Source organism: Bemisia tabaci, chromosome 3 (assembly GCF_918797505.1).
Source record: "Bemisia tabaci chromosome 3, PGI_BMITA_v3".
NCBI classification, from domain to species: Eukaryota; Metazoa; Arthropoda; class Insecta; order Hemiptera; family Aleyrodidae; genus Bemisia; species Bemisia tabaci.
Genome location: NC_092795.1, coordinates 10,280,958 through 10,297,522, shown reverse-complemented (window position 1 = coordinate 10,297,522; position 16,565 = coordinate 10,280,958). Strand labels below are relative to the sequence as shown.

The following is a 16,565-nucleotide window of genomic DNA, read 5'->3' as shown; positions in this document are numbered from 1 at the left end:
GTGTACGTCAAATTTTAACTAGAGAAGTTGTGTAGAAGCTCAATGAGGACTCTTGATCTAACTTACAATGTTTTTTCCCAAAATGAATTTCAGAAAAAATCTATCAAGAAAATATCACCACAAGAGCAGGTTCAAAACCCTCCTAAGTATCATCATCATCACCAAAAATTATCCTGCTAATAAGATAGACAACAAAACGCCTAGTAGAATAAAGAAAATCGAAACTTTTCCTCCCAAATTTTTACCTCTTTATTCCTTTACGCATAGACACGTTTTTACCACTCATAGGTCAGTGCAACCGGTGATAAAAGCGCATCTCAGATGAACAAACATTGAGAGTAACGAAGAATAACTTCGCCTCGCGTCCGAGCTTCTCTTCGCGGTTCAATTCATTTGAAACTCCTTCTTTTCGTCGAGTATGCAATTCATGTTGCTGGTCATTTAGTATACACATTTGCCTAGCACCAAGATGAAGGAGTTAGATTGCTCACGTTGGTAAGATGTTTTTCTAAGAGACCTTTATTGCGAATTTCTGGCAAGTTTTCTATGTTACGTGAGGCAAACCTACAGTTCGTAATGAATTTCCCCGTGAAATATTGAACTTTTGTTGCATGTGCTTTTTTAGGGTATTTTCCGAAGAAAATACCTACACTTCTTTTTTTGTTTATACACATAGATATTTTGCACCCTCTTGTCAGTTTTAAGAGTCATCAAGAATACATTTCAAGATGGATAATTCGTTATTATGTTCAAAAAGAAGGGGGAAAAAATGTTACACGCATGATGTGGTTATACAGGTGCCCCTTCTTCCATCGTGTACCCCACAATTGCTCATTTACGTAACGTTTCTCTTGCATCGGGAATTACGTAACTGACCGGAAAGGGGGCGGCGGGGGAACACAGACTGTCAAATTTCAGCAAGTACTTAATTAGTTTTTGAAAATCACCGTTTTCAGATGGTTGACCGATCATAATCTGAGCGAATCAAGTGGAACTTTTGCGGGGCACTTTTACGAAGACTCCACGTCGCGCTTAATGCACCGCTTAAAAATAAACGCCTCCCACCACTACTCGTTTAAAAAAGAAAACTACACCGAGTATTTTTCACAAAATTACAGCCGCATAATCAAACCGCGCGAACTTGGATCAAACAACCGTCAAATTCGGAACTATCGCGTTGTTCAAATTGTCCCGAAGAAGCGCTTGAGTTCAAGGCAGGTGCGGAAGCTGGGGTATGCTCCGAGGCGTGGCGCGGGCGGGGGGCCGGGCGCCGGGTGACGTCACGGGGCAGGCGGCGCGGGCTAGCCGCTGGGGGGTCGGCCCCTCCTTGACGGGACCAGCGCGGGCGAGCGGGCCCCACCGCGCCCGGCTACGCAGCCACGCACAGGACGCTGCCGAACCGGGCCCGATATCCGTTGTATTTCTCCTGATTCCGGGTCGGATGGGGGGGGGGGGGGGCGTCGTCTGGCGATCAAGTGCAGGTAGGTCCGCGTCGCGACGCCTCGTTAGCGCGACCTCAGCCCAACAGCGTTGACACATTTCTCTCAGATCAGAGGGGAAGGGGGATGCATCGAACTGTGTTGAGGCAGTTGAATGAGTATTTAGACTAGGGCGTTACGATAAAATTTCCCTTTTCCTCAAGGACGCATAGCTTGAGGATCCCCGGAGATCCCCGGGTGAGAATTTAGTATCCCCAAATCCGATACGTAAAGGGGCCGCGCACAGTGGCGTGGCATGCTTTGCGACATATCGATTGATCGGTCATTTGAACCCATGGAAAGGTATCGATAAACAGGGTGTTTGCAGCGAACACCTTAATAATCGATTATTTACCTCAGCTTCAAATGGGGACATATCGATAGATCGCAAAGCACGCCACGCCACTGTGCGCGGCCCCTTTACGTATCGGATTCGGGAATACTGAATTCTCACCCACTAAAAGCGCCTTCGAACGTGTAATATGCAACCCATGCTGGCACGATTGCCCTCTTGCGTGCAGCGTGATAGAAGGAGGGCTTTTCAGATTCCATCATTGTTACCTACCTGTTGTTTTAGTTCTATGCAAATATAGAAATTTCACGCAATTATTCCTCAAAATCCCATGAGTTTTCTAAAATAGAAGGCATGCAGATGTTAGATCCCCCATAGTTCCGAGCGTGACCGCGTAGCAGCCAGGGGAGCAACTTACAGCTAGTCCTAGAACATTGACACTTCATCCGTGACGACTCACAGCATGGAAGCGCGGCGCACGTGGGACGAGCTGATGATTGAAGTTGGACAGGATATGGAAACCTCTAAAGCATCTACGTTAATATGAAACGTCGGAAAATAAAAGTGATTTCATTAGTTTTTCCCGTAAAAGTTTCTCTCCGCAACATTCCCTAAAATTAATTTTGTCACGGGACGGACACCAAAATTTTAAAATTTTAGTCCGCAATTCCATGTCCAACTTCTCCGAACTGCTGGATCCACAGTGCGACGGCTGTTTATGTTAATAATTATCGGCATCCTTTTCTCTTCTCATTACGGCCCCGAAGTCGGAGAGACACCGCGGCAAACGCGAAGCCGAGCGGCGAGGCAGCCCGACCACGGTGGCAGTTCGGTTACCTAATCACTAAAAATCATCTCGTCGCTCCATTCGAGTCCTATCCTCAAATCACAATCGCTCATTCCCATGCATTCCCATTCCCTGGTCGCATCTCTGCTCGGCCTGCGATTCCAATTCTGCGGGATTACATCCAGGGGCAACGCGACGCGACGCATGGCTTCGCGGCGCCAATCCCGCAAGGTCGCCCCCTCAGCCCCCCTCCACCACTCTAACCCCCCCCCCCCCCTCCGTTCCCTTCCCCAGGCGGCCGTAGGGTCCTGGAGTAAAACTGGCGTCTATGATACGCAGCAGCGATCCTAACCCATGGCACTATTCGAAAGTTTGCGTACATAGCGGTACAGAGCGTCATCTGCGGGGGTAGGGTGGCCCCCCCGGCCTCCCCTCCCCTGCATTTTGATTGTGACCTATATTCGATCGATGTTGATCGAACTAGGAATTATTTTTGGAGATTTTTTTAGCCCCCCCACGCCTCCCCTAAAATACCCCCCCCCCCGGATTTGGCTAAAATGTCGCACCGCTGGGCGTTTTACCCCGCGCACGCGGTTGAATCTAGATGTTTTCCGGCTCATTTTTCGAAAGTTCAAATACTGTACCGGGTGAGTAGAGAGGCTTCCAGTGCTGGATCTATGATTTTTTCAACCTGGTGCGAGATTGATTTATGCGCCGCCGAGGGGAAGTTTAAGAAACAGCTTAGGGCCAAGGAAGTACTCGGAAGAAGACTGAAGACCCAGGGCCGGATTTGGGCGGTATGGCCACATGGGCCGCGGTCCATGGCGGCTTTGAAATTTTTTCAAATTTAGGTATCAAACAAAATCGGATTCAGAAAAAAAATTACAAACGAGAAAAGGCGACAAAATCTCTCATTTCATTTCCAATTTGTTCGTCTTTCGGTGATATGAGACAGCACCTTTCATTAGTCTAGTTGAGAGAGAAACCAAACACGCAATTTGGCCTGGAGCAGCGCGGCGCAGAGAGCGATGATGACGAGGACTTGAGATAAAAAGGAGAAGCCCTCGGCGCGTCGGTCAGCATGAAACACATATAGCGCCTACAAGACTCCATGAATACTTCACGCATTGCGTCGAACACAGTGCGGTCAGTAGCGGTCGGCGTGAAACGCACAGCGCCTACAAGAACACAGTGCGGTCGGCGCGGTGGCCGAAATTAAACTTATTAAACCATGTTTATTCTTCTACAATTTTTTCGTTCATTTCTTATAAATGAAAGTCATTGTCCACGCAGAGATAAGTTTACGGAACTTAACTTTCGCGCAAAGTTCCGTGAACTTGTGCTAGTGTTGACAGGGCTTTCACAAAAAATGTGCCCATCACGAGTAAACGCGTCTTATGCACCTCCATCCGGCACGTTCACTTGATGGTTTGTATCGATTTTTCAAAACGAATGAGAAGGAGGTGGCAAAATACAGGCGGCCCATGACCGGCAGTAGGTAAATCCGGTCCTGTGAAGACCCATACGAAAAATTTCACAAATTTAGAATCACTCACACATCATTTCAAGTACATTCAATACTTTTTGTCACTTTTTTTACTAAAAATGAAATGACAACTTGAAGAATGAAGAACCTTCTTGTTAGGTGGGTATGTAGCCAAAATGTTAATAGATGTGCAAGAATTAACGTGCATAAAACTGCTTTATTCGATTATAATTATATAAATACTAGGGGGCTACGCCCCCTGGCCGCTACGCGGCCCAACCCCCTGAAGGCGCTCCGCGCCATCAATGGGCCGCTTCGCGGCACTATTTTTACCCTCCTATCGGTGTTAGTTTTATTTTTCCCCTAAAAAATTACTATATGAGGTAAACTTTACTTTTAGAATGAAATAATTTTTGGTTTTGATGAATAAAGAAACAAAATTTTTTTTTTGAAGTCTAATGGACGCGTTTTGGAATGACTACTTGATGAAATATTGCAGTAAAACAACGAACATTGATGATCAGGTAATAACTACGAAATTCGGGAGACGGGGATCGAACCCACATCATGATTTAAATTGACGCTTTCGACGTCTTTGACGACTCGGCCACCGCTCGTCTTGTGGAAGCAGGGGCGAATCTTGTGTAGATAAGTGTAGAGCTGATGCGCAGGCTACACAGCTACTGCGCAACCTCCTCGACCACTGCGCATCCTCCCGCGCATAGCGGTAGCAGTCTCGGAGCATTCTGAAAATTCACTCACTTTTATAACGTGATTGTAAAAAAACCTGGGTCCTTTTTCCAAAATCTGAATAGAGCGGGCTCATCTAGGGCCAATTACCCGTCGATTACCGCAAAAAACTTAGAAATCGGCCCGGTAGAATGCTCAAACGAACTATGACAAAAAATATAAATTTACATTGTTTAAATGGGAGAATTCGCAACTTTACCACTTAATATAAAAAAACCTAGGCCATATTTTGAAAATCTAAAAAGAGTTGGCTTATCTAGAGACAATTGCCCGTCGATAGCCGCAAAAATCATAAAAATCGGCTTTGTAGAACGCTGGAACTAAGCGTCACCAGTTTCGCAAAATTAGGAGGCTTGAGAGCTTATAGTATAGATTATTATTACATAAGATGGAGAAACTTCGCGAAAGACGCATGGTTTCATAGGGAAAGGAAGTAAGCCACGAAAATAATCGGTTCGCAAGGCCGATTATCGGTTCAATCAAGCTCACGGAGCGATTTATTTGGCAGTTTATCGAACGGATATGACTATTCGCGCTCCGCGTTTTGTCTGTTGCCTATGCGGCGAAATTGAAGGCGAACTTCGAATCAGCTGTTTGGTGATTCGATGATGTTATAGCTTTGAAAAGTGTAGGAGACTAGGAAGTAAATAAATGTTAGATATATAAAAAAAATAAGTATGAAAATTAAAGTAGCTTGCTTTTAGGAACGATTATGAATATGAAATCTCTCCGTTCTTAGGGTAGGCATAAATAAACACGAAATAACTATTCGTATTCGACCACCCGTGCGTGGCACAGTATCACTCGAAGTTGGAGGCGAACTAACCGCACCCACTCACCAGCTGGCCTTAAATGAATGTGAATGACCATAAAAATGAATGCTCCTTACTTAGCGTACAAGAACGCCAGGCAACTATTCGACCACCCGTCCGTTGCGCAGTATCACTCGAAATTGAAGGCGAACTAACCGCGCTAACTCACCACGCAATTCCTATGAAAGTGAATGCTCCCTTTCCTCAGACTCAGAGGACATGAACATTGGTTTCCTCTCGCTCTTGCTTCTTTACCATGAACCAATGAACCATGTCATGCCTACCAGGAGCGTCACAAATAACTCATATAGGCAAGCCAACTCCTAAACTAATAATATTTGCACACCGAAGATAGTGAGAACAAGTTGGGTACCATCCTATTTTCAAGCATGTCGTTCGAGTATTTACCCTTTATTGAGAGTGTGAAGTGACAGGAGGCATAATCTCGTTTTGTCTCGGTGAGTGCCAGCGGCCGAGTCCTGAGTGCTATGGGAACTAATCTTTAAGTTCCGCGCGTATCAGTTTAAGTTTTCAGTTGCGATCACTCTTATCTTCCTGTCGACAAGGAGCTTTGTTTTCACAGCATGCATAGGCAGGCTCAAAGGGGGGGGGGGGGGGGGGCGTAGCGCGTCGTCGCTCAGCGTGAAAAACGGGGACGCTCGGAAACAAAAAGGTTTAAAAAGGATCGCGGAGGAAGGGGGATAGAGGCAAAGGGATTATAGCATGAATCCAGGGATGAGCTGCTGAGGGCCGCATCGCATCATTGAGATGTTTAAGGCAACCCGGTAATGAAAATCTTTGCTGATTTGGATGTTTTTCCATTTAGAGGAGGAAAAGGAAAAAACGAAAATTGCAATTCCTCACCCCCCCCCCCCGCCCCCCCACTTTCGATCGCGCGCCTTCGCTGTTATTCAAGTAGCGGGACAGCCTTTCGAAGCGAAACATTTAAAAGCGGAACTAAGAATACTTTTGAGAGAGAAGGCACAGAAGGGCAGTTGTCAAAAGCACAGATGTACTGCCATGCTAAGGAAAAACGCCGTATGAACATTCGAGAGTTGCCAAATTTCCTTCGATAAAATGTTTATTTTTGAGGAGAGTTATGAATATTTTTTCCTTTAAATTTTTCAGAATCTTTAGTTGAAATTGCGAATAAAATTATCTGAAAAATTGGGAGGGAAATATTCATAAGATTATCAGGAGATTCGTGTTCTAGAAATGGAAATTTGGCCACGCCTGAAGGCTTATACGGCGTTCTTCCTTAGCACGGCAGTATAGTGGCATACCGAAGAGAGTCTATGGGGCACGGAAAGGTATATCCCACGGAAGGTCTGCGGGTGTTCACCGAGCTCCGAGCAAGGTCTCGAGTGGGGGGCTTACGGGGGAGGTCTAACTTCAGATGTCTCAGCTACAATTATTTTGAGCTTTTTTCACCGAAATTTTTTAAATGAAATTTGCCATACGACAAAAAAATCATCATCGTAAAATCCATTAAATTTTTCAAAAGGACATATTTTGAGGGGGGGGGGGGGGGTGGTAGAGAAAATATTCCACCTCCCACACACTCCTCCTTAGTTCTGTTCAGGTGCCCAAAAGTATTTCGTGATGGCGGGCAATTTTCCCCAGTTTTCAGCCATGAATGGACGAAGAGAAGCGGAGCTCTTCGGACCCTCCCCCATTTCGCCCCCTTGCCAGAATTCACTCATCGGAGAATCCCAAAATTAACAAGCGATTGCGCCTTGACGCGAGTCGGGAGTCGGTCCGTCCGCGATGTGGGGAACATTCAGCTTCCCATGAGTAATCCGTACCGCGTACATAACGTCACGTCATACTTTATATTATAAAATCATCAGAATAACGCGTATAACCAAGACCGTATAACGTCCAAGGCGCGGAGCGCTCCGGGGGGTTAAATCACAAAGCGGTTTCGGGGGCGTAGCCCCCTAGTAATACCGAGAATATCGGCTAATTATCCTCCCTTTAAAATTATCTCTGACGTCGGTCAGGAATCGTATCAATTGAAATCTGAACAATTGAGCGCGCAAGTTAAAAAAAATGGGTGGGAGGGGGAGGGGGGTCGTAGAAAACGCGAAGATGGCAATGCGCGCTCAATTTTTCGGGCTGTAATTTTCGGGCGTGTGCTGTCTAGTCTGAATGACTGAGCGACCGGCTAGCCTTATCAATCAGGCTACCATCTCCCATTCTGATCGTGTACTATGAATGGCAACGCCTTATTTTCACGTGAGAAAAGCCTACTTCACACTGGGCGAACATAATATGCGCCACGCCAACAGAAGGTAGCGTCGTACGATGATTTTCATCATTGCTTGAACTTGAGGCCATTAAAATTTCGAATCCTATTCACAAATACTTAAGTTCATTCTTTATTCTCAAAATATGGACTAAATCTGGGCAAAATCCTGAAATTTAATATCTAAAATTGAGTGAGCGCGCATTTCTCTCATCGCCGGCGAAGGAGTTTTATATTCTCTGTCGCTGTTCACTTCTAAACTGCTCTATGAAAGATATTGTAGATGTAAAATGGTTCAAAAATGAGTTTTAATGCTCTTCGTTTCATGATAACAAACTTTTTCGATTTATAACGATAAAACCGTGTAGACAGTAATTTCGTTTGAGTCAAATTTGATTGTGCGCACACACCCTCACTCACTTGACATAGACGTTCTCTGACGTCACTCTATGGTCCCTTGAAAGACTTACAGTGATAGGTGGAATCATGCAGACCAAACTTCGAGGATCCAATCAGCAGCGTCCATCTGTGGAGTTGGTCCTCCACGAAATTTTCTCATCACATGACCACTATTGCAGGCCATCTTGATTCTCTCAGCGGTCGGTGAAGTCTGTAGACTTGTTGTGATTCCTAGTATTTATTTCCTGTAAATAATTTATTAAATAAATTAGTGATAATGTCGACCCCAACAGCAGAAAACCCAATCTACGCTCCCTTCTTCGGAGTAATCGGTGCAGCCTCAGCAATCATATTCAGTGGTAAGTAAGTCATACAAGATGGATAAACCAGTATTGATTAAAACTTTCCACCCTTGTCGGCCTTCGAATTTTGACACTATTCCACCCATCAGAATGCACTTATCTTGTCTGGGTTTTACTTTGGTCCTATGGTCAAATTTTTTCTACTAGGAGTCATTATTTTATGACATTTTCCATCACCCCTTTGCGGAACTAACCCACCCAACACCCACATTTGATAATTGATTCATGAGCTGTTATCCTCAAATTTTTACCTTTAATTTCTTTTCTGCAGCTTTGCATTCTCTTGGGTGGGTCGAAATCGCCATCAACTATTACAATTGAGACTTTCCACTCCCAGATATAATCCAAAAACAATATACAGGTGGTTCTTATATTAGGGTGGTACCGCACTTAATCAGGCTCCCTCTTATCAGTTGGAATCATTTTTAGGAAATAAATAAGAATTTATAGTAACTTTTACCTTATCCTGGCTTCAACTCGTACTTTCAAATCCCTAGGGCTTTCAACTAGTTTTAATTTTTTGAAATTTCTTGTATTTTGCTGTTAAAGTCATGTGACCTCGAATGTGATATCTCCACTGCCCTTAGCAACCTTACATTTTGTACCTTCTCAAATGACATATAGATCTACTTTTCCTGTTTCCTTATCCCTTTCCAAATCAAGTTTGCCTGTGTAATTTTTAATTCAAAGAATGAAGGCAGCACTGACACATATTACTCATAACCTGTAAGTGAGGTCGATAGAGCTCTTCTAGTATGTGGAGCACCTGGATCTTGTACGTTAGGGACATGTGGCGAGTTTTTTAAGCTCCATCATGCTCAGGGTAGTTGGTTTTTCCAATATTGTAAATCAAATTTTTCGATGCATTCAAGCTCTTGAACCGCTAGTTTTATCCACTCACTTATCGTACATATTGTAGGACATAATACCTAGTGCGACATTTTTCAGATCACCCTGCAAAAATGTCTGAAGTTGTTCATTGAACTTTTATCACTCGATCTTTTGCAGATATGATCGAAATTAAATTTTGTTTTGCTTTGTTTTTCATTTCTTGAATTCTTTGTATTTGCACTCCTCAGGGTCTACTGGATAATTTATTTCTGTGTCACTGAAAACATGTAACACGCTAGTAAAGATAGGCGTGTTCTTCCACTAGTGACGCTCAATGTATGTTGAGTATTGTTGAGACAAAAGTCACATCTTGTTTGAGTCAATGTTAATCAGCAGTGCCATCTGCCCCCTCATATGAATCTATCGAGTGGTGGCGCTTCGAGGTTAACTGACACTGAATGACATTTGTCTCATCATCTAATGACTGAGGTCTTAGTTCTATTTTGATGAAGCAACAGTTGTAATTGTTTTGCAATAGTGCAGAACACACCCATTTTTATTTAGTGTTATTGCTTGTTAGTGGGCGCGGTTCATTTTATAGAAAATATTTTTTGTGCACAATATAGCAATGTTTGAAAAGTTGGGAAAATGAAATTTGGAGAGCTGCAGCTGTCTTTGTAAGAGAATATCGTATGCATCACCAAAATATGCATCTTCAACTAAAGGACTCTGCTCACTTATTATGCGAATGTGTGCCGTGTTCGATATTCAATTATTTCATTGATATAAACTCGTCAATGGATGTTGATCAAAAGTCATCATTGCGCTAACTTCCTACATGACACCGTTTTCACGTAATCCGCATTTTCAGTTTCTATAATTACTTGAATAAATGAAGGCAGCGCCGCAATTGAACAAGGAAAACTCCAGCCGGTGAGTGGTAAGGAAGAGAGTGGGAGAGAGAAGAAAGGAACTGATTCATAATTGTAGAGGCTTGTGGAATCCGAGATAAGTCCACCACTCGGTATTGTAGTGATACCTAAATATGCTGAGGTCTTCCTGCTTTTTTGTCGTTTTCAGCCGGTGCTGAAAGATAGAGAGATCTTATCGACACATCATAGCTGTGCTGCCTTCATTTATTCAAGTAATTATTGAAGCTGAAAATGCGGATTGTGTTAAAACGGTGCCATGTAGGAAGTTGTCGCAATGATAACTTTTGATCAGCATCCATAGACGAGTTCGTATTAATGAAAAAATTCAAAAGCGAACAGAGCACACGTTCGCGTAAGAAGTGTGCCGGATCCTTTCATCTGTTAACTATAGCATGTTCATCATGATGTGAGCACCAAAACCTGGGACAACTAGACTTTCCATGTGCTAATATTAAAAATATCTGAGTGAAAAAGTGATTATTTATCTCCTTCACCAGCATTTTCTTGTTGAAAGTGTACTGTCACCGTATTGGTGAAGAAAGAGTTCTCCTACCCATGTCTGTCGGAGAGATGAGACTACCCATGTCTGTCGGAGAGATGCACCAGCACCTCGCAGATGTCACCTGCTTCAAAATCCGTGAATTTTTGGACATGTTGGCTTCTAGTTACCAGCTTTTTGCAAAGAAAGCCCAAAAAATGAGTCTAACCAATTTGATAATGACTTTTCAGCCCTGATTTTTCTCTAATTAGAGTGTAGAAAGATCTACTTCTAAAACTTACCAACCTCTGTTGGTGGTAAAGAACCAAGAAGTGCCAAAATTTGACTAATGATGAACCCTAATCGGTGCAATGTCTGAAAGCATGCTTCCAAATTTTTGGGAATTTTTTTCTATTTTCCACTTATTCCCTAAAAATCTAATCTATTTGATTTTTATGCTCTTTTTTCTTTCATTTTTTTAATCGCCAGAATCTTGGAGAAGTTGAAAAGTCTCTTTTAAAGATCCCACGAAAATTGGGGAGGAATCTGCCAAACATTTGACATGAATCGATTTTCATTCTTTTTCAGCGCTGGGAGCAGCCTATGGAACGGCCAAGTCAGGGACAGGTATTGCAGCCATGTCCGTCATGAGGCCAGAATTGATCATGAAGTCCATTATTCCCGTTATTATGGCGGGTATTATCGCCATTTATGGACTGGTGGTGGCAGTCCTTATAGCCGGGCAGCTGTCGGCAGAAAATTATTCACTATTTAAGTAAGTGAATCCGACTTCATTTCTCCTTTAGTTTTTCATCTGGTACTCACAATTTACAAAGTACTGCTTCAAAATTTTTTGGTAGAAGTTTGATTAGCTCTACTGTAGGTGTTAGAAAAGCGTATAATATTAAGGAGCCTTGTTTACAACCAGTTGGAAGGTTTTGTGAAGTTCCACCAATTATTACACTTAAGTACAGCTGTACTGTTGGATCAGATTAGGAATGTGAATAGACTGTGGGGCGGCACTGACACTTGGTGGCTAGTGCTCGCTGAATGGTTACAGGACTGCTCTTTTCAAGCCCATTGCCTGCAAGTGTAATTTACAGATTATCACTCACAACTTTCTGGCAACTTTTTTTAAATCAGTTTTCAGTGACGTATTTTGCTCCTTCTCTCAGTATTATAAATTTTGATGGAACTACACCAAAACACCAGGTAGAGAAGTAAATGAAAGCCTCAATTGTAGTTCACTTACTCTTTTTACTCTACTGCGTAGAATTTTTGTGTGAATTCTTCCAAATTTTACTCTGAATCTGAATTCTGACTTTACCTACAAGTATAATTTACAATTTTTAACCAATATAAAAATTCGGTCAGAAAGCTGTGGGTCACCAAGCTGTGAGCCATGGTCACCCAGTTGCAAGGTTAGCATGTGTGAAGGTATGCTTCCATCAGGTACCAATATCCAGCTGTCATCTGCTCATATGTCAATTCATCCATTTTATTTTGAATTAGCCACCATTTTGGCAGTCCTGTGAATATAATCGATACTTTTCGTAGCCAGAGCCTTGAACCTCCTAAGTTCCTTGTATTTTGAAATATTCTCTCCCTTCTTGCTCATCTGAACATTTTTGTTGTCAATTTACTGAAAGCCACTTTCGTTTTTTGCAGAGGTTTCATCCATCTTGGTGCTGGTCTAGCGGTCGGTTTCAGTGGTCTGGCTGCTGGTTTTGCCATCGGAATCGTAGGTGATGCTGGTGTGCGAGGAACAGCCCAGCAGCCACGTCTGTTCGTCGGTATGATCCTTATCCTTATTTTCGCTGAGGTCTTAGGTCTGTATGGTCTCATCGTGGCTATCTTCCTCTACAGTAGACAATAAACACCCAACGAAAAAGCGCATCGTCTGTCACTACAAGCAGGATGGAACTTCCGACCCCTCTGTTACAGACTGCACGGCTCTGCTGTGATTTCACCTGTTTTTTTATTATTATTTTTTTGTCGAAGGGAAAAATTTCGACCTCTTATCATCGTGCGACTTCGCTATCATTGACTTTCTCCCCACTCGCCCGTCATTAGTCATAGATAACACGATATGGTAGTTTTGTAAAAATAATGATTGTATTTATTGTTTTAGAGGTCATCTCATTCTTTTTAGGTTTAATTTTATACCCCCTCTAGCCCCTGCCCGTCCCCGAATATTTCTAGATCCTTCCCCTGTAAGACACTCCAGGTTTCAGATACAAATTAATTTATAGCGATAAAAACGAACTATGATTTTTCTTTTCTTTTTTTTTCTTTTTTAATTCACGCACTTGTTAATTAAATGTTCAATTTATTCACCTGAATTTGCGGTGATTCTCAAGCGCCCTACAGGCAGTTAGGCGGAGGCATGAAATTAAACATGCTTTGAGAAGACTTTCATGTGAGGCTAGTTTTAAACATAGATTTTAAGTCCCGTCTTGTTTCTTGATGCTAGGATCAAAATAAGATTTATGCTCAGCGTTTCTCCCGCCTGAAACATCCACTCTTCAAGTTTCAAGATAACTCCTTAAAAGAATAAAACCAAATTTTGAATAGTGTTACAAATTTTTATTAATTTTATCAACCTATCCACCTGTAAATTTCACCTAGGTTTACGATATTTTGTGTGAAAAATGCGTTCGAGATCCAGGGGAGAGGAATTAGCGATTAGAAAAATTAAGTTGGCGTTATTGTTATTTTATATTTCGTTAATTTTGTCATCAGGCCAGTTCATTTGACTTTAGTAATCAGAATGTTAAAGCGTTGTTTTCAATAGTTTTTCCTTGAAAATATTCGTGACCACTCCTCAACTTGAACAGAAAGATGAGAGAGAGAAGTCAGCCACCGAAAAACTTGTTGGTTTAGAATATCACAGACTACTCCCTGACTTTAGTTCAATTCAAGATATATTACATTAGAGATATTTTGTAAAAATGAAAGGACTTGGCAATTTAGAAAATTTTTAAAATTTTCCTAATATCGCGTTGTTTGCATCAAACCCCCAAAGAGTACACACATTTTTTTTCAGAAGGTATGATGGTCGCTGCTGTTTTGATGTCTCATTCAAAACATGGAGTCTCATTCCCCACCTCTGAATATTTGGGACCTAGATCTCCATAGTTGTGTCTGTGCCATAATCAGCTCCAATAAATATCAATAAAATTGTAATGTTGAAATTCACAGAAAAGTATTCGAACGTTTTCCAAAGTTACCACTATTGTAGATTCCATGTTTTAAGTTATGCTTTTTCAAGCAGTAGAAATTAATTTTTTCCAATATCGGCCTACATAGGATCTTCATACGTTTAAAGCGGAAAACAGATACTTAAAGTCAGATGAACTCTCTTTAACATTTCTGTCCTTAATTTTTTGTCTTGTTATTATACTTTTTTTCTTTTAATTCTTTGTTTTATTTATCTTTTTTTTCTTTTTTTTAAGAATCTTTTTTTTTCACTGAAAAATTTAAACCTAACAAAGCCAGAATGCTTTGAAATCTCAGAGTTACTTAACAGCAAGGAAATCAGGCGGTTCTCACCCAAAACATTCCATAGCTTTACTTTACTGCAGTGTCTCCACAAGGATAAAGAAATCATACTCTAGTACCAGTCCTTTTTGGATATTCTGTTGGTTGGCGATACTGCTTTTTTGAACGTCATGATCTTGCTTGTACTAAACATTCGTCGCTATAGTGGAAGTACAATTTTCGAAAAGTAAATCAAAGCCCTAGGCTGCATTGTAACTTTCAGAGCTCAGGCCAACAAGGCCTTGTATACGAAAGCTTTACCGCTTGGATTGTTGGCTGTTGTGAGGAAAGGATAAGTGTTCTTGGCAAATCTTGTGACAGGGTGGTACTTCTTAGATCTTTAACATTACCAGTGAAGCAGAGTGGTTTTTAAATAAGCTTTAAACATCTCAAAATCACATTTTTTGCCGTTACTTTCGAACACAGCTTTGAAAAGTCAATGGTTTTAACAATCAACCTTCCTTGCATCGCACAAGCTGTCTCACTTTTTTCACATGTGTCCTGGAAAGTGACAAAATAAAAGCTTCTATCTGCCCTGATCATGAAAGCTTGTCCGAAGTGGATATTCTCTGAAGGTTTTGGTTCCCAGTTCTATGGAAAACTAGTCTTCAACTGTATAATTTGATCTTTGGAAACATCTCGGAGCACTTAATTCTCTAAGTGAATGATATTTAACTGCGACTCCTTGTTGTTTCATTAGTAACAACATTAAAAGAAAGAAGTTTCATCTAAACTACTGGCATGATTAAGCAGCCATTTCAGAGACGTGAATTCCTTAGAGCTGTATCCAAGCTGTCTGAAAGTTACTGGCTGTGGACGAAGCATTTAATTATTTTAAGTGTTTTAAGATTATCTAACCCTTTTGTTTTTTAGTTCTCCTTTTTAACAATCATTATATTACAAGATGGTGTCTATCTTCGGTTGTACATCAGTCTAACCTCAAAAACTTGACAGTGAAAATGAGAGCCTAAATATTATGTAGCTTGAGTGTTCGAACTCATCTTGTCGGCATTCTTTCATTACTCATTTCAGTCACAAGATTATCTGTGTCTACTTTTTACTGTCATGTGTTCCTTAGAACTTGGTTAAAGAAAGGGGAAAGTGCTTTTTACCTCTTATTTTCTCATAAGGGAGCACAACTCTCTTATTTCTTGATTGAATGCTGCCTGAAAATGGCCATCTGTAAGGTCAGAGTCGAAGCTTTAGTATTTTGTCTACTGAGGAAGTTAAAATTTTTCATGCTTCAACGAATACTGAATGGTCAAAAAAGCCGCTGACAAAAGTTAGCTGGTAGCCCAATAGCATGTCTGCCTTGTGCACATTTATTATGTAACCACTTCGCTCCAATTTAACAGCCAATTCCCAGTCAAATTACTTACGACGAAAATGATTTTGTTCACAAGGAATATTTCTAATGGAAGTGTATAATTGTCCTAACCCTTCATAGCAAGTGACAGGCTAAGCATTGACATCTCATGCTGCAATATGGTGGTCAATCAAAGGCTGGAAACCTTTTTTATTATTACTCGCTGCTGTTGTTGGGGGAGAAAAGATTTTTGATTTCTTCTTTTTTTTCTCTCTTTTGAAGTTGGGTTTTTTTTTATTATCAATTTTCCCAGTATTCGTTGAACTTTTAAGATTGCTGCCAGTTGGAATGATGAAAATTTGCAGCGTTGTTGATGGTTAGAGCTAGGGCTATCAGTGAAAAAGTCAGCTCTCAAAATAACTATGTGTGATGACTGTTAGAGTGACTCGCACCCCACAAATTTTTGAAATTTGATTTTATATCATTACTATAAGATTGTAAACTTCTGCGTAGTTGAAATTCAAAGGAAAGTAAATAAAGTATTATGCATATTTGTTTTTAAGCTCTTCTTTTTATTAAGCCTTTTTTCCTATACTGTTAGTTTTATCCAGTTGGTAATTGTAAAGTATATTTATATATTTTTGTTTATATACATATTCAACTGCCAATAATTGAATGTTTTACCTAGAAGTACATATTTAGTTATGTAGTCGAATAAATACACAGCTGTATATTCAAACGCGACTCCCTCGTTCTCTCTTATTTTAAAAGTTTCGTCTGCATTATTTACGAACTTATTCCAGCTTGCAGACCTAGGCAAAGTATATAGTGAGAGCTGTATGGACGCTATGAGGCTGCTCAGAA

At 41.3% G+C, this 16,565-nt stretch overlaps 1 protein-coding gene across 1 annotated transcript; it reads left to right on the top strand.

Annotated features, from left to right (window-relative positions):
- Positions 1 to 8,410: 8,410 nt before the first annotated feature.
- Positions 8,411 to 16,263, top strand: LOC109030987 (Vacuolar H[+] ATPase 16kD subunit 1). The gene is made up of 3 exons (XM_019042246.2): positions 8,411 to 8,611; positions 11,444 to 11,630; positions 12,524 to 16,263. Exons 1-3 carry the CDS (start codon positions 8,530 to 8,532, stop codon positions 12,729 to 12,731), a joined length of 477 nt encoding a protein of 158 aa, XP_018897791.1. The 5' UTR covers positions 8,411 to 8,529; the 3' UTR covers positions 12,732 to 16,263.
- Positions 16,264 to 16,565: the final 302 nt, after the last annotated feature.